At 42.8% G+C, this 17982-nt stretch overlaps 1 protein-coding gene across 1 annotated transcript; it reads right to left on the bottom strand.

Moving 5' to 3' along the window:
- Window positions 1-5715: 5715 nt before the first annotated feature.
- Window positions 5716-10575, bottom strand: GALR2 (galanin receptor 2). Its single transcript, XM_079965826.1, has 2 exons — window positions 9758-10575; window positions 5716-8150 (listed from the first exon to the last, which is right to left on the bottom strand). The coding sequence occupies exons 1-2, from the start codon at window positions 10135-10137 to the stop codon at window positions 7370-7372; spliced, it is 1161 nt and encodes a 386-aa protein (XP_079821952.1). The 5' UTR covers window positions 10138-10575; the 3' UTR covers window positions 5716-7369.
- Between the last annotated feature and the right edge of the window lie 7407 nt (window positions 10576-17982).

The following is a 17982-nucleotide window of genomic DNA, read 5'->3' as shown; positions in this document are numbered from 1 at the left end:
TGGTTTAAAGGTAAAGGGACCCCTGACCGTTAGGTCCAGTCATGGACGACTCTGGGGTTGCGGCGCTCATCTCGCTCTATAGGCTGAGGAGCCGGAGTTTGTCCGCAGCTTCCGGGTCATGTGGCCAGCATGACTAAGCCGCTTCTGGCGAACCAGAGCAGCACACGGAAACGCCGTTTACCTTCCCGCCAGAGCGGTACCTGTTTATCTACTTGCACTTGACGTGCTTTTGAACTGCTAGGTGGGCAGGCGCTGGGACCGAGCAATGGGAGCTCACCTCATTGCGGGGATTCGAACTGTCAACCTTCCGATCAGCAAGCCCTAGGCTCTGTAAATGTGCTGATTTATGAGCACTTAAGCCAAAACATCTGAATCGCCAAAGCTGAATTCAATAATGTTCTGACACAAATAGACAGAAGTTTGGGGTGTTTTGGGGTGATAGGGGGATTATATACATCATCAGACAAATAACAATAACATGCTAACAGAAATAATGAATTCATTTCATGCAGTCATAATTACTTTCCTTTTGTGAGTTCCTAAACTGGTATGCTAGACTGTAGAAGAAGAAACGAAATCTGAAGTATACCCTTTTTATGAAAAAGGGACTTATTGGAATAATGTTATGCATGATAATGGACTAAACTTATTCTGCACTGCTAATTGTGTAGATGCCACAGGTTACAGAAAATCAAATCAAAATCAATGTACAAGAAGGCAGCAAGTCAAACAAACTGAAAGGCTGTGTCTTCCTCACATTGTCCCCCCCCCATGAGTTGATTTAGCAGTGTCTAGGGACTAATGTGTGACTGACATATAATTTGCACCACCCTTCATCACTCCTTCCGAGCCATTCAGTCCTATTCTGTGGCCCAGAATGGCCACAAATGCATTTGATAGTCAAAATCCTGCATTATTTGAAGAGCAAAGTTGACTCGGAGTTTTCCTTTGTCACACTTATCCTGTTTTTCAAGGTACCTTTCTAACTTTCATTCCCTGGTGGCAGCGATGAGTGCAAAACAAAGCCTGCAACTTATAATATGTTCTTTTCTTCAGAATCCAGATAGGCCAACCAAATATGGGTGTGTATCTGAATACATGATTTATTGCCTATTCAGTTTTAAACCAGCTTTGTCCCTTTCAGACCAGGCCAAATGGTTTGGTGTCTGGAGTTTTCTTTTTTCCCTGCTTCCTAATTTCCTCCCCAACCCCACAGCTAATGCTAGCCAATGAATAATTTGAAAAATACAGTCATACCTCGGGTTACAGACGCTTTGGGTTGTGCAATTTCGGTTTATGCACCGTGTCGAACCTGGAAGTACCGGAACGGATTACTTCCGGGTTTCGGCGCTTGCGCATGTGCAGAAGCACTAAATCGCACTTTACGCATGTGCAGAAGTGCTGAATCGCGAGCTGCGCATGCGCAGACGCGGTGCTGCGGATTGCGGGCGCTGCAGGTTGCGGACGTGCTTCCTGCACGGATCACGTTCGCAACCCGAGCATCCACTGTATGCAGCTATAGTGAAGTAAAATTGTACAACTAGTGAAACTGAGCAGTGGCTGGTTGTCCCACCTCTCTGGAGAGCTGATAAGTTTCTGTTTTGTTTTTTTAAAAATCAGCAGCAAGGGAATCTAATGAAAGAACATTTCTGAGAGACTTGAGATTTTTGCTTCATGGTACTTGACGAAATGGGGGGGGGGTGTTAGTTTCTTTTGAAGTGGCCCCGGGTGGCCTAATTGCTAGATGGAGTTAAAATGACCATTTTAGCTGCAGGTGCACATCAGAATTGCAGGGGCAGCCTGACATGTAACACTATCCACTTTTATGTGTGTAAGTTCCTCAGATGCGTCCTCAAGGGAATTGAATAATGGGCCTTACATAATGCCTGCTTTTATAATCTGCCAAATAGGGACGCAGGTGGCACTGTGGGTAAAACCTCAGTGCCTAGGACTTGCCGATCACATGGTCGGTGGTTCGAATCCCCGCGGCAGGGTACGCTCCCATTGTTCGGTCCCAGCGCCTGCCAACCTAGCAGTTCGAAAACACCTCCGGGTGCAAGTAGATAAATAGGGACCGCTTACCAGCAGGAAGGTAAACGGTGTTTCCATGTGTTGCGCTGGTGCTGGCTCGCCAGAGCAGCTTCATCACGCTGGCCACGTGACCCGGAAGTGTCTGCGGACAGCGCTGGCTCCCGGCCTATAGAGTGAGATGAGCGCACAACCCTAGAGTCTGTCAAGACTGGCCCGTACGGGCAGTGGTAAATACCAAAAAGAAGGCAATGGAGAAAATGCTTCATAATATAATCTCATATCCAGCAGGGAGAAACCTCCTCTATCTTTCGTGTCTATCAGTATTTTATATTTTATTCTTTTTTTTTAATAAATATTTTATTAAATTTTCAAAATACATAATACAAAATCCCTACACCAAAAAGCCAAAACAAATACACCAAGATAAAAAGAAAGAAATAAAGAATAAAAAACAAATACAAAGATATAACTAACTGGACTTCCTCGCATCTCCTTACCCTGCATTATTTATAATCAGAATGTCAGCAAATTATTACCTTATTTCATACCTTATTTTGTACTTTCCAAATATTATACTTCTAAATTTAAAATAATTTTTACCAATTGCTCATACCTTAAAATTAAACAAAATATTGCCTTAAATTTTGACCTTTTCTTACTTATAACTTAGTTTTCTATTTTACAAAGCCTATTCGCTGGAGCTGGTATTTTCTAAATCGTGCAAATACTTAACATTCATACAACTTATAATATTTTTGTAGATAATCATACAACTTATAATATTTTTGTAGAATATTCTTGGTATTCTTATTCTTGGTTTTTCCACTCACCTCTGTTTCTAGAATCAGTCTCCTGAACTCTGAGTTAAGTGACTTTCACTGGACAACTCCTTATGCACATGCTTCAGTTCCCAGTGTATGAATAGTCATTTGTTAGTTTTCTTGTGAATTTCAATAGCTTCCTTCCTTTAGTTCTCCTTGAACCTGCCTCCATTGTAGGAAGAAGAAGAAGATGAAGAAGGGGAGGAGGAGTAGTAGTCTGGATTTGATATCCGCTTTATCACTACCCTAAGCAGTCTCAAAGTGGCTAACATTCTCCTTTCCCTTCCTCCCCCACAACAAACACTCTGTGAGGTGAGTGAGGCTGAGAGACATCAAAGAAGTGTGACTAGCCCAAGGTCACCCAGCAGCTGCATGTGGAGGAGCGGAGACGCGAACCCGGTTCACCAGATTACGAGTCTATCACTCTTAACCACTACACCACACCACACTCACTCCCAAATGAGTTGGGTGAGGATATGTGCTTCTCTCAAGAGGGCCAGCTCTATCATGAGGCAGAGTGAGGCAGCCACCTTAGGCAACAAATGCTGAGGGGTGGGGAGTGGACTGATTCATGCTACCTCACTGGACCACCCTGAAGGTAGTCTGCTGCCCTCATTTGTAGTGGAGATGTTGTTCCATGTTGAAGTAAGCCTCAGCTGTCAGTTTGGTCAGCTTTTATACATAGGAAGAGGGGAGGTGCCATCTTTGTCTTCGTCTTAGAAACCAAAATGTATTGGGGCAGCTCTGTCTGTGAAGAACACATTTATTTTGAACCAGGGGAGAGTCCTACATCACCTGTTGAAAATCAGTTTGGGAGTGGGTGGTATGGCTGCAGTTTTATTCCACCCAGATAGTGGATTCGTTGCTATGTTATGAAATCAGTATTCAGTAGCATATATCACAGGCTGTAAATTACTGTGGTGATCAAGGTTGGTTTTTCTTCAGCTCCTCCCACCTTCTGCTCATGTGCACAATTTAGCAATGGAAATCTTGCTCCTCCTTTCATTCCTCCTCCAGTAGTGGAACCAAGCTAAGATAAGCAGCTAACCACATGCCACAATGTCTCCTCTTTCAGAAACATTAACCCTTAGCTAGAAACATTAGAGAGAAACCTGTCAATCAGCCAGAGGACTTGAAAAAGATGAAGAGACAGCATGAGAAGGAACTGAAGAAGGATGAGATGCATATTAAATATATCCCTCTACTGTAGAACATTTGGACCAGGGAGGTAAATAAAGATATATATATAAAGGATGTGTTTATACAGTTACCGTGCATGATTCATGCCAGAAGAATTGTTAGACTAAATATAGAGATTATTGATAGGGAGCATTGCAGACCTTGACGTAGGAACAACCAGTTCTGGATACAATAAGGTTTAATGGAGCTTGGCTGACATGGTCAGACAAAAGTTTCCAAGAACCTCAGAAGAGGAGGTAGGATCCAAAAGGTGAGGACCAAGGTGGTTTGTGGAGTGTAGATGAGAGACTTTGCTAATCTACTAGTCCATATATATTCTGCATTCTGGGATTGTTCGCTTGTTTTAAATTTGGTTTGTCTCCAGTTTGGGACGCGGGTGGCGCTGTGGGTTAAACCACAGAGCCTAGGACTTGCCGATCAGAAGGTCGGCAGTTCGAATCCCCAAGACGGGGTGATCTCCTGTTGCTCGGTCCCTGCTCCCACCCACCTAGCAGTTTGAAAGCGTGTCAAAGTGCATGTAGATAAATAGGAGAAGGTAAACGGTGTTTCCGTGCGCTGCTCTGGTTCTCCAGAAGCGGCTTAGTCATGCTGGCTACATTACCCGGAAGCTGTAAGCTGGCTCCCTATGCCAATAAAGAAAGATGAGTACCACAACCCCAGAGTCAGCCATGACTGGACCTAATGGTCAGGGGTCCCTTTACCTTTACCTGTGTCTCCAGTTACAAAAAGAAGAGGAAGAGGAGGAGGAGATGGAGAAGGAGATGATGATGATGATGATGATGATGATGATGATGGCGGCTCCATGGAGGTTGAACTGAAAAATAATGTTGCACAAATACTTTTTGAGGACTTTCTGCTGGAATCCACAATAGTGGTTTGATTAAGTTTCCTTATAGAATATCATACTCAGAGCTGTGTGCATTATCCATATCAACTGCCATCAATCAGATACCAACAGTGCATGACCTATTCAAGTAAGGGGTTAGAAAGGATTCATTCAGAATAATCAGTACCTATCTATCTGGAAGAGATGGAACACAAAAGAGGACCTCAGCCACTGACCTAGCTTTTCTTGACAAAATTCAACAAACAGCTCTTGCTGCTGAGATTTCCGTTCACATCAGGTCCAAGCTATACAGAAAATTACTTTGTGCTGAAAATTGCACAAATAGCATCAGGGTGAAAGCAAAATATATCCACCAGCCATGGCCCAATGGCCTCCTTGTAAGATCTGCAATTTGTATTATTTGTACATATAATACATGCAAATTTCCTGTAACCCATGGCCATAGTTTTGTGTGTGCAATGTTCCCTAGAGATAAAAAACTTATCTGTGCACTAACTACATTGCACAAGTAATCAGAATAATAAAGTTGACTTTAAAGCGTTACTTCTCTCTTAGCATCTCAAGTCCAACTTGACGTACTGTCCTATTTTGCTATAACCAAGATGTAAAAACATGGACTTTGCCCCCAGTAACGCTCATTCCTAAACACTGTGGGATTGCACTGTGGTACTGTATATGCCATAGAAAAACACCCTTGTTTTGCATCATATACATTAAATATTAGGTAGGGTCCTCATTTTATGGTCTTCAGATTATTAAAAAGCCTTACATATTTTCTGAACTATTTTGGATGAATGAAATTGACAGTACACACAATTTCAGCAAAGAAATAACACACACTGGCAATCTTTTATTATACAGACAGAAAGCATCTGCTATACATCATTATTGTTTCTGTTTCTACCATCGTAAGTTGATTGATTTATTGCAGGCACGATAACAGAAGTGGGTCCTATGAAGAAAATAATCTGCTCACTCTAGGAAAGCAAATCAAACAAACAAATTGGCAAACCTATTGACTGGATACTGTTGTTTTGGCAGTGAGTAGGGGGAATATTGTGAGATACAAGAATTTATTTTTAGGTCTAAACTTGTGTGATTAAGAGTGCAATCAAATGCATGTTTACTCAGAAATAACTCCCAATGAGTTAAGTTGGGCCTATTCTCACATTAAGTATGCACAGATTGAAGCATAAGCAATGAAGATACAATGCAGTACAAATAAGTTTTATGGACAGAATAATGTGATTCTTTGGACAGAAAAACTAAGCTTAAGACTTAAGATTCCTAAACCCACCATGAACTTTATTCACAACCCATCAAAGCCAGTTGGAACCATGAGTTGTTGGACTCAAATCTAGATCTGGAGAGTGTACGGCCCACTCTGGGTGCCCAAGATCAGAGATGGGGAACCTGTGGCTCTCCACATGTTCCTGGACTCCAGCTCCCATCATCTCCGGCCATTAGCCATGTTGCCGGGGGTTGATGGGAACTGAAACGCAACATCATCTAGAGCAGTGCTATTTTTCTAGAAAAAGAGGTGCCAGAACTTACCATGAACACTTCCCTTGTTCTTTTAGAATGGCCACCTGAGAGATATCGGAACTCAGTTCTGGTGAGTTCTGGCTGGGGGGAAAAGCCCTGTTCTGGGACCACAGATTTCCCATCTCTACACTGAAGGATGGAAGTTAGAATCTGTAGTACGTACAGTATGTACACACAGAGAGAGAGATAGAGAGAGAGAGGGAGGGACAGACAGACAGACAGACTTTATAAGATTCATATTTGCTGGCAGTGAAGGGACTAAACTCTACTGCTCCTGAAAGGGGCTTTGTGACTTGAGCACAGAGAGATCATGGTTTACCCTTGTAACAGATTCCAGAGGTTTCCTACTCAAAGTCCAAAGTCCTTAACACAATCAACCAGCCAGTCTCATTTTCTGATGTAGTAATCCTTCTCTTCTTCCTTTAAGCTATAGAACCCCATTCCCCAGGCCCCTGTAATACACTGGTGAGTCCAGATTCCCAGTACAATAATTGCTTGACCAGCTAATCTCTTCAATGGAGTTTTATTTGAATTCATTTATTTACTTATCAAATTTGTATAATGCCCTTCCTCCGAAGATCACAGGGCAGTTCACAGCATAAAAATACAAAATGAGAACACAAAATGCACAACAATGAAAACAAACCAATAACTGAAGCCACTTTAAAAATGTGCAAAATGAAATGAAGACACCTTCCAGTGTTGTTCTTTGCATGTAGCACTTCTGTGAGCTTTGCCTTGCAGAGTCTTGAATAGTGCAATGGCTTCTGGTGGAGAAGGGAGCGATGAACAATCAAATATCGTTGGCTGGAGCCATCTGCTGGTTCTTGTGTTTTCAGCCACTATCTTTTGTTCTTAAAACCATACATCCTTCAGTTGCCAAGGAATTCATCCTTTGGTTAGAGCCTAGAGAAAAGGCACTTTTCTAAGTGACATTGAAAGTGATGAAAGGGTTGGTGACTCTCTCTTGGCGACTCAGCTGCTCTGCCTCACCCCATGTCTGGATGGGGATTTGACAGCAGCTGGAGGCCCTGGCATGCGTGGGCTCACTGACGTGTATCACCTCTGTCAGATCCGCTTCCAAGATGCTCACTGTGTGAGTCACCTGTGCCACATGAACCTTGTTGGTCACTCTTTTGTGCAAGAGGCAACTGAAGATCTTCTTGAATCCCTTACGGAAATGTTTGGATACCAGAGCGTAGACGATGGGGTTGACACATGAGTTGGCGTATGAAATCAGGTGGGAGAGGATTCTGAGCACGTAGGTTGCATTGTTCAGTGGGAAGTAGCCAAACCAAAAGCAGAGGATGACCAAGTGATGGGGCAGCCAGCAAAGGCAGAAGAGAACAGCCACAATGATGATCATCCGCGTGACCTTGCGCTTGCCCTTCTTGGAATCAGACATGTCTTTAATGGGGTCCACTGACGTCCAGAGGTAACGGATGGTCCTCACGTAGGTGAGGCTCAGAATCAGCACAGGAATGACATAGCTGAAGACAAAAGTGCAGAGGTCCATAACTTTGCGCTGAGAGACTTTCCAGATGGGATGGCAGACAGTAACATTGGCCACCTGAAACTCCTGGTAGTAACTGATGTAAGGTCCGGAGAAGATGAAGGAAAGGCCCCAGATGAGACAAATGGCAGTGAGGGCATTCCTGGGGGTTCGCAGTTCTCTTGAATGCAAAGGGTACCTTATGGCAAGATACCTAGGAAGGCAAAAGTAAAGCAAGAGAAGGTCACGATGCTGAGGTGGTAGCAGCATTTAAATCAAATCAAATCTAGTAAATACTGTATGTGAGAAGAAACCAAAGTTACAGGGCGTGGTTATGACGGTAAATGCAATAGCCAAAATAATATCTTGAATGTTGGAGAAGTTTCTCCCTGTGATGAAATGGCAGCACCAGAGTCCACTATCATACAATCGAGCTCCTTAACTCAATATGTGAAAACAACAAAGAGTCTTGTGGCACCTTAAAGACTAGCAAATTTATTATGCCTTAAGTTTCTGTTGACAAATTTCCACTTTGTCGGATGCATGAAGTGTTTTGTGTGTGTGTGTGTGTGTGTGTGTGTGTGTGTGGATAGATTGTGGGGAAATGAAATGTAGAATAGTACAGATGGTGATAATTGCAACACACAAAGTTGTTGTTGATAGCTCTGGCACTGGAGAACCAATTAACGTGGAATGCAATTTTTATTTTTTAAAAAACAAATTGTAAAAATTCACCTTAGTATTCAGCTAGTTTTGCTAAGAGTAGACCCACTGAAATTAAGGGACCTAACTCAATCATGTTCATTAATATCAATGGGTCTACTTTGAGTAAAACTTAGCTACATACCCCCCAGTGTCCCAATTCAGTCTGTAATATCAACAACTTTTTTTTACATAGTCAATATTAATAAAGTAATTCAGTGTCTTTATTTTTTATTTTTTGTATTTCTCTTCCTCCACCCTCTGCATTTCATTTCCTTCTAACTTCACTATATGCACATACCTGTAACACAGGATATTATTTCATATATGAATGTGACTAATAGGTTTTCATAATCGTATAATATACAGCTGCACTTACCAAGCAGCTAGGATACGTTGAGGTTCCCCAAAGAATATGCTCTTCAAGCAGTCTGGAAGTAGTTATTTCAGGGAAACCCTTCTTTACCCACCCACCCTTATTTTTTTATTTTCAATTTACAACATAACTTCACCAGCAACAAAATGCTTTCACATTACAATTTTCTTCTTTTTTTAACCAAAACCATATGAACAATAGATTCTCATATCAAAAATTTAATTTACTTTTGTCATTGTAAGAACACCGACTGCATATATTTGGAGTGACACCCAATATTTGGGTGCAAATATTTGAGTTAAATTTTAGGACAGGTTACCTCAACAAAAGGAGTCAGGAAGCCTTTGGACATGTGTTGACGTGTGAAATAAAAGAATGCCAAATCTCACAATGTACCTGACTGTGGCTCTGTGGCTCTGTGACTGTGGTCTGTATAGTATTGGGATAATTTGTTCGAAGGGAGTTCTCGATGTAACGGCATAGACAAGATGACCCTTTTGATGCTGTTATTTTGGGGCCCCTCCTTTGTCTAGACAATGTTTCCTTTTTGGATCCATTGTCCTGGATTTGTAAAACACTAAATATATTAATGGAACAGTGAGAAAGTTATGAAACAAAGTTTTACATGCATGCAAGGAAGTGGGAGGCAGGGAATCGTTAGTAGCTGCGGAGATATTGAAACTCTATAGTGACTCTAAAAGTCCAAACTCCCCCCCCCCCCAGCTCCCCAACTACTTGCTCACCTGTCTAGGGATACAGTTGTGAGGGTGAAGCTGCTGGCATACATGGTCAGGTAGATGAAGAAGTGCACTGCTTTGCACATGAGTGGCCCAAAGATCCAGTCATCGAGGGTGTAGATGGTGGCCTGGAAGGGCACGCAGAAGACTATAAAGCACAAGTCGGCCACTCCCAGATTGAGGATGAAGAGGTTGGTGGTGTTGTTGACTTGCCTGTTCCTCAGCAGCACTGCCAGCACCAGAGAGTTGCCCACCGTGCCTACCAGGAAAATCAGAGAATACACTAGAGGAATGAGGATAGACACCAGATGCCAACAGCTGCTCTCGCTGCTTCCTGAAGAGTTTAGCTGGGGCAATGTTCTGTTCATCTTGGAAGCAAGTTGCATGCCCTGATTAGGGAGGAGACGATGGAGAAAGGCTTAGCCAGGAGGAGACAGATGGCTTCTGTTTGGAAGTCAACTTTTCTTCTGAGAAATTGTTTCCATCATAGCAGATCTTTTACATAGCGACTCTCCTCTTTGCAGTCCTTCAGCTCAGCCCAAGATCCATTCACAGATGCTGGACTTCTGCCTGCCTTCAAGTTTTTTTTAAAAACGGTACCATTAAAGCTCCAAGTTTATTTCCTTTCACAGCAAACAGATTCCGACTTTGTATGGCGCTGGAGTGCCTTTCAGACAGCTGCCTTTTCTCTGAAGGGAAGCCCTCGCTGGCAGCCACTCTTGTAGGTGTGCGAAGCTGAAGGACTAAACTTCTTGCCAGTTGCGCTTTTATGGGCGTTTTAATATAGCGCTCAGTGCGTTCTGAATCCATGCTATGCTTGGGGGACTAATATAGTCAAGCCTGCCTCTTGTTTCCAGGGAGACAAACAGCTAAAATAAAAGGAAATGGTATCTATGGAAACACAGACCCCTCCCCACATACATACTACACACACTGAACATTCAGAGTGTTTGGAAGTCTGGGGCTTGCCCATGTGCTTTTGGAAGAACGGAAGGATTGCTTTAGTGATAAATAAATTGACATTCCTTTGCTGATAACTTCTTACTGCAAAGGGATGAACTGTTGTTCAACCCTTCGTTGGTGCATCAGGGAAGGGGCAGAATCTTCCAAGATATGTAAGAGCTAGTGGTGCACACATTAACAGCTACCACATGCAGCCGGCTCAGATATTTACACATATCTCTGCTGAGTGTAGCGGCTGAAAAATGTGCCACCATGCTCATGCGAATCACCGTCAGCAGTGGAGAATCTGCAGTCCAGAATACAGAATGCTGGAGGCATGAGTCCCAGCCAGTGTGGTGTAGTGGTTAAGAGTGGTAGACTCGTAATCTGGTGAACCGGGTTCGCGTCTCCGCTCCTCCACATGCAGCTGCTGGGTGACCTTGAGTAGTCACACTTCTTTGAAGTCTCTCAGCCCCACTCACCTCACAGAGTGTTTGTTGTGGGGGAGGAAGGGAAAGGAGATTGTTAGCCGCTTTGAGACTCCTTAGGGTAGTGATAAAGCGGGATATCAAATCCAAACTCTTCTTCTCTTCTTCAGTAGAATGGAGGTGGTAGACCCTCCTTTATTTGAAGATTATAAGCAGAGGTTGGATGAACATCTGTCATGGATTCCTGAATGGCACGGGGTTGGACTAGATGACCCTTGGGAACTTCCTTCCAGAACGCTTACTGTTGAGGATTTAGAATTTAATAAAGATCATGCTTAGACTGATGAGGAACAGTGCTAATAAAACATCATATCATTTCTTGTGTGTGGAGGAAGAATGTGAACGTAATGACCTGAAGTTTCTGGGCTCTTCTCCAATTTTTCCAAAGCAATGTTTATATTTCTTAGAAGAAACTGTCTCCCAGTCTCTTGCACTGAGTACATCCATAAGTTCATCTTCCTCCAGTTCTTCCAAATCCCATGGTGTTCCCAGGCTGAGCGACTGTAAAATATGATTTGCTTCTTTCTTCGTTGATGGCAGAATGAGTAATACCAGCATCCTCTACACAGAGAGAAAATGGGAAGCCCCAGCGATAAGAGTATTTGAGCTGCCTAAAATTTCTCTGTTCTCATTGTTTCTGTACTAAAAGCCTTGCAGCACCACATTATTATTATTATTATTATTATTATTATTATTCTGCCCCCTTTCTCTTTGATAGTTTCCATAAATTCATATTTAAGGAGAAAGTTGTCAGAGCAAATACTAGCATCATGAGGAAATGCTGACTGGCCGTTGCTCTCCAGGGTCTCAGGCAGAAAAAAACGTATTTCCCAACCCCTGCTACCTAATAGCTTTAACTGGAAATGGCAAAGATTGAAATGGCAGGGGCTTTTCTGCATGCAAACTAAGTGCTCCACCATTGAGGCACAACACACCATTTTTTTGTATGCCAAAACACCAAATTAGAATAATAGCAAAGTCCCATATAGAGGCACCCTCATCGGAACAGATTGGGCTGCTGCTGCCACATAGCTGCTAACTTGCATACCATATGGTGTGCTCTCTACTCTGTGGAATAAGGGTGGTAATGATTTTGGCTATAAGCACTTTATTGGTCAAATCCAGCAAGATCTGTGACATGGAATAGAAGGGAGAGGCTATCTGTAGACAAGCAGTCTCCAACCTTTTTTTGGTCCAGGGGCATTTTGGGAATTTTGAAAAGACATGGACAGCACCAGTCAGAAAATGGTTGCCACCAGCAGTGTAGCCAAGCACAAAATGGATGCCAACTCCAGAAGAGCAGAAAAGAAAAGAAAAATAGTTCAAATATGAGAAGATCCATTCATTTTGTTGTTGTTGTTAGCAAAATATGTTTGAAAAGCTTTCTTCTTTGCCAGACACTATTGGGCACAAGGAGAAGGGGACGACAGAGGACGAGATGGTTGGATAGTGTTCTCGAAGCTACCAGCATGAATTTGACCAAGCTGCAGGAGGCAGTGGAAGACAGGAGTGCCTGGCGTGCTCTGGTCCATGGGGTCACAAAGAGTCAGACACGACTAAACGACTACACAACAACAACAACAATTAAGTCTTGGTTGTTATGTCTGTTGCTGGTATGCTGTTGGCAATTACAACTAGAAAATAAAAGGTAACTGAATCCTGGGATAATTTAGAATTATTACAGCCAGCCACACACTTGAATTGTCACAAATAAAAAGACATACTTAATGCTGGCTTGCAAGCTGTTTTTGTTGTTTTTATTAATTTTGTGAAATAGAAAAGAAGTACATGGAAAATTACAGAAAATACCAAGTATGGAGTGTATGAGGAGATAATAAGAATGTTTCTGCTTTTCTGTACTGAGCTGTCTCCTACCCAAACAACTTTGAAACAGTCCTTGATTTGGGCCAGGCATCATGCTGGTGCTGGTGGGGAGTGATGAAAATAAGGATATATCTGGAACGAACCCCATCATCATATACAACAACTTGGGAACAATCAGAAAAAGTAATGATATTGACACCTCTGCACTCTACCCTGACTACAATTCCCATAGTTCCCTGTGAAGAGGAACTGATGGTTAAACTGAAGGAATGGGTTTCTGTGCAGTCAGTTTAAAACTGACTCAACCCCCCCCCCTTTTTCTTCTTAGCATTTCTAAAATGCATAAAACTTGAGCTGATGAGCAAATGCATAACAAGGACACAGCTGTATAAACAAACTCTCTCCTTTATCAGTCATGGCAAGGGATGGCCTTGGCTGTTCCAGCCGAGTAGGGATGACATATCTAGGGCTTATCTTACATGCTGATGCACAGACCTAGTCCGGGAACAGCGCCAGAGTGTGTTCTTGGAGATGGTGACCTCTTGCTCCAAGATAAGAGTAGGAACAGGAATATCCTTTTATGGTCAGAAGTACAGGAAGGAATACCCTTTTATGGTTAAGAATACCGGAGCAGGAACATATGTGATGTCAACCTACGTGTATAGGCTGACATGGTTGGATTCCTGGGGAAGGAGGGAGAGGGTGCCTGGAGGATATGTATACTACATGAAATTTCTCATTTCCTTGGACTTGCTGTGGATACACCACACAGGTGCCTTTCTGCTGTTCCAGAGAGCAGAAATAAAGAACTCTTTCTCTGAACCAACCCTCGGTGTCATTTGACTTCCTTCCTCCTGTCCGGGAGCAATGCAGACCCAATCGCTGAACTCCAATAAGGCTACAAAACCACTCTTGGAATTGTACCCCTCAGAGGGGGTATAAAGGTCTCCTAAAAACTCTCAGCACCCTTAATAAATGATGGTGTCCCAGATGAACTCAACTATTGTGTATGGTTGCAGGGTTGCAAGTGCTCCTATAGGAGACCTGTCCCATGTTCCAGTTACAGATAGGTAGCCGTGTTGGTCTGCCATAGTCAAAACAAAATAAAAAAATTCCTTCCAGTAGCACCTTAAAGACCAACTAAGTTAGTTCTAGGTATGAGCTTTCGTGTGCATGCACACTTCTTCAGATACACTGAAACAGAAGTCACCAGACCCTTCTATATAGTGAGAAGGTGGGGAGGGGTATTACTCAGAAGGGTGGTGGGAATGGGTGATAGGCAGATAGCTGTGATGAGCCTGTTGACGACTCTTAACGTCTGCAATAGGTCTTACAGGAAAAAGCAAGGGGTGAGAAGGTGAAAAATGGCTTTGTCATGTATAATGAGATAAGAATCCAATGTCTTTGTTCAGACCAGGTCTCTCCATGGTTTTAAGTTTGGTAATAAGTTGCAATTCAGCAGCTTCTCTTTCCAGTCTATTTCTGAAATTCCTTTGTAATAGAACAGCTACTTTGAGATCTTGTATAGAATGTCCTGGGAGATTGAAGTGTTCTCCTACTGGTTTCTCTGTCTTGTGATTTCTGATGTCAGATTTATGTCCGTTTATCCTTTGGCGTAAGGTTTGGCCTGTTTGTCCAATATAGAGAGCTGAAGGACACTGTTGGCATTTGATGGCATACACAATGTTAGACGATGAGCAATTAAATAGTCCCGAGATGGTATGTGTGATGTTGTTGGGGCCAGTAATGGTGTTGTCCGGGTGTATGTGGCAGCAAAGTTGGCATCTGGGTTTATTGCAGGCTCTGGTGCCAGTGTCCGTGTTAAGTCTGGTAGTAGTATTATTGTGGGTTAGGAGTTGTTTAAGATTGGGTGGTTGTCTGTAGGCAATGAAAGGTCTTCCTCCCAGAGCTTGAGAAAGAGAACTGTCATTGTCCAGGAGAGGTTGTAGATCTCTGATGATGCATTGTACTGTTTTAACTTGGGAGCTGTATGTGATGACCAGATCTCAAAGTAGCTCATCACAGCTATCTGCCTATCACCCATTCCCACCACCCTTCTGAGTAATACCCCTCCCCACCTTCTCACTATATAGAAGGGTCTGGTGACTTCTGTTTCAGTGTATCTGAAGAAGTGTGCATGCACACGAAAGCTCATACCTAGAACTAACTTAGTTGGTCTTTAAGGTGCTACTGGAAGGAATTTTTTTTATTTTGTTCTGTCCCAAGTTGTTAGGGTGTTATGTACTAAGCTTGGATCCTAGAACAATAGGCAAGTAGGATCCTAGAATGCAACAACTGATTGGCTTGCAGGAGAAGACCAATCAGGCTCCAGGAGGAAGTTAATCAGCCTATTAGGCTGGTACGATCATAGAATACAACAACTGATTGGCCTGCAGGAAAAGACCAGTCAGACTCCAGGAGGGAAGCAGAATCAGCCAATCAGACGGGACTCATTGTGTAAATAATGTACAGTGGTACCTAAGCTTACATACGCTTCAGGTTACAGATGCTTCAGATTACAGACTCCGCTAACCCAGAAATAGTACCTCGAGTTAAGAACTTTGCTTCAGGATGAGAACAGAAATTGTGCTCCGGCAGCGCAGTGGCAGAGGGAGGCCTCATTAGCTAAAGTGGTGCTTCAGGTTAACAACAGTTTCAGGTTAATAACGGACCTCCGGAACTTAACCAGAGGCACCACTGTATATAAAAGCCTGAGGTTTGGGGGGCAATTCAATCACTGTTTTACAAGCTGCAATAAAAAGCATGAAATCGCTATAGGACTCCAAGTATATTTCAGGTCACATCATGTTGTAGACTGCTGTTGAACTGCTGAGAGCCCTTGGGTTGCAGTGGACAGGGGCATATACTGCTTGAATGTAGAAGACTAGTTCAGATCCTGTTTTGTCTATGAAACCTTCTGAGCAAGTCACTGTTTTTGTGAAGTTAAGGTTCCCATCCAGCTTATTGTTCTTTGAACCTAGCAAGTGGACAGTGGACACATCTCAGCCACCATGCCCTTTGAAAACAGGTATCACACAAGGTCATTTTAGGAACTTGAGATATAAAATCGGAAATGGAATGGTCATGTGGGAAGAAATCTTTTCATTCCTGTCATCACACAATATGGCACTGAATATTTGAAAACATCCACAGGAGGCAGAAAATCAGCCTGCATCCATTTTTCTATTAGGAACTACAAAAAACAAAACAAAACAAAAGTCGAAAGTGTTCAGGAGCCACAACAAAAGCCCTTGTGGATTTAAGCAAGCTGCACAGAAATAGAGGTGACACAAGAGAAATGAGCTGTAGCAGAATTTTACTAATTCTTTATTAATATTAAAGTGCATTTCCCCTAGGGCAGAAGGAAGGATGTGTGCGCCTTGATGCCACTCTCATTTTAAAATGCAGTGCGCACAGACCTGCAAATGGGAAATATATTAGCGAAAATAGCAGTTATGAATGTGATGTATTTTACTGGGCAGAGTAAAACCCTCCTATAAGGTCAACGTGACAATTCAATTTTTAAAAAATATGTCTGGAGAAGAAATCTAATTTACTGCTGAGAGATTCACATTCTGAAAAGATGATGAAAATGGATTGAACAAGTTGGAGCCTGTGAACAGTCCAAGGAGAGTCCAATTTCCCCCTCCACATGTGGCTGTTTCACTGAAAAGAAAACCCAAGGGTCTTAGCACACAGTTAAACTATGGAACTCACTCCCACAGGAGACAATTTTGGCTACCAACTTAGATGGCTTTAAAAAAAGGATTAGACAAATCCATGGTCTAATGGCTACTAGCCATGATGGCTATGCTGTGCCCCCACAGGTGGAGGTAGTAATGCTTTTGAATAGCAGGTGCTGGAAACCGCAAGAGGGGAGAGTGTGCTTGAGGGTTTCCCACAGATGCCTGCTTGGCCACTGTGAGAACAGAATGCTGGACTAGATGGGTCATTGGTCTGATCCAGCAGGCTCCTTTCGAGGGGGAATTACACTCCAGTAACACATGTCAACAGAACAAGCATACTCGGAGCCCAGCTCTCCTTCCCCTTCATTTGGGGTTGAAGGGAGAAACCTATTCACCACCAGCCAGATCTTTGTGCAGTGAAATGTCCACTGGAGGACCCTGGAAGGCCACAATCATAGCCAGAGAACTGCCTAGTAAGTATGCTTAACACATGGGCAGGGAGGGGACCTGGGACCCTGCACTCCAGCTCCCATCAGCCATGACCAGTGCCATGCTGGCCTAAGCTGATGTTATTACAGACATTATAACTCATGATCTCCTCTCCTCTCTCTCTCAGCACTTCAGTACTCTAAACATAAACCTTTATGGGTGTAACAGGGAAGCATGTCTCCCATTTTAATCCATTAAAAAATGATTGGCTTTGCTATCAAAAGTCTGGGGAACACAAGAATGTTTTTTTACAGTGTCCTGGTGTTGCACACATTTGAGTTGCACATTAAACATATTAATAATAATAATAAATTTTATTTATATCCCGCCCTCCCCAGCCGAAGCTGGGCTCAGGGCGGCTAACAACAATCAAAATAATCCAACGATTCTAAAAACATTTCATTATAAAAATTAATTAAAATCAAATTAATGGCAACCAATAAGCACAAGAATGCCATATGAACTCTGCAGAACTGTGTAAGCATGCTAAATGCATGCACACGAAAGCTCATACCAAGAACTAACTTAGTTGGTCTTTAAGGTGCTACTGGAAGGAATTTTTTTATTTTGTTTTGACCAGCACAGCAGTGAGACTGTATCTGTGGGGTGCCTGTTCAGCTGGAGAATAATGGAGCTCTAAAAGGACATCTCTGTATGAAACTCTCTGGAATAACAAAGTGTGCCAGGTTTGGGGCAGCTGCTGTGGGATCTTTTTCATGGCAGGTTCCCATGCCTTTAGTTGTTGCAGGCCAAACAGAAAATTCAACATCTGCAGCTTTCTCACTCAAACCATCTCTAAGTT

The sequence above is a fragment of the Podarcis cretensis genome (assembly GCF_951804945.1).
Source record: "Podarcis cretensis genome assembly, chromosome: 2".
Lineage (NCBI taxonomy): Eukaryota > Metazoa > Chordata > Lepidosauria > Squamata > Lacertidae > Podarcis > Podarcis cretensis.
The sequence above is the reverse complement of the archived record's forward strand: the minus strand, read 5'-3'. Positions and strand labels throughout refer to the sequence as shown.

Excerpts from the sequence above, each read along its gene's own strand:
- GALR2 (XM_079965826.1), bottom strand. The coding sequence starts at position 10,137 with ATGCAACTTGCTTCCAAGATGAACAGAACATTGCCCCAGCTAAACTCT. Across the intron at positions 8,151-9,757 it reads ACAACTGTATCCCTAGACAG|GTATCTTGCCATAAGGTACC; the intron begins GTGAGCAAGTAG and ends TTGCCTTCCTAG.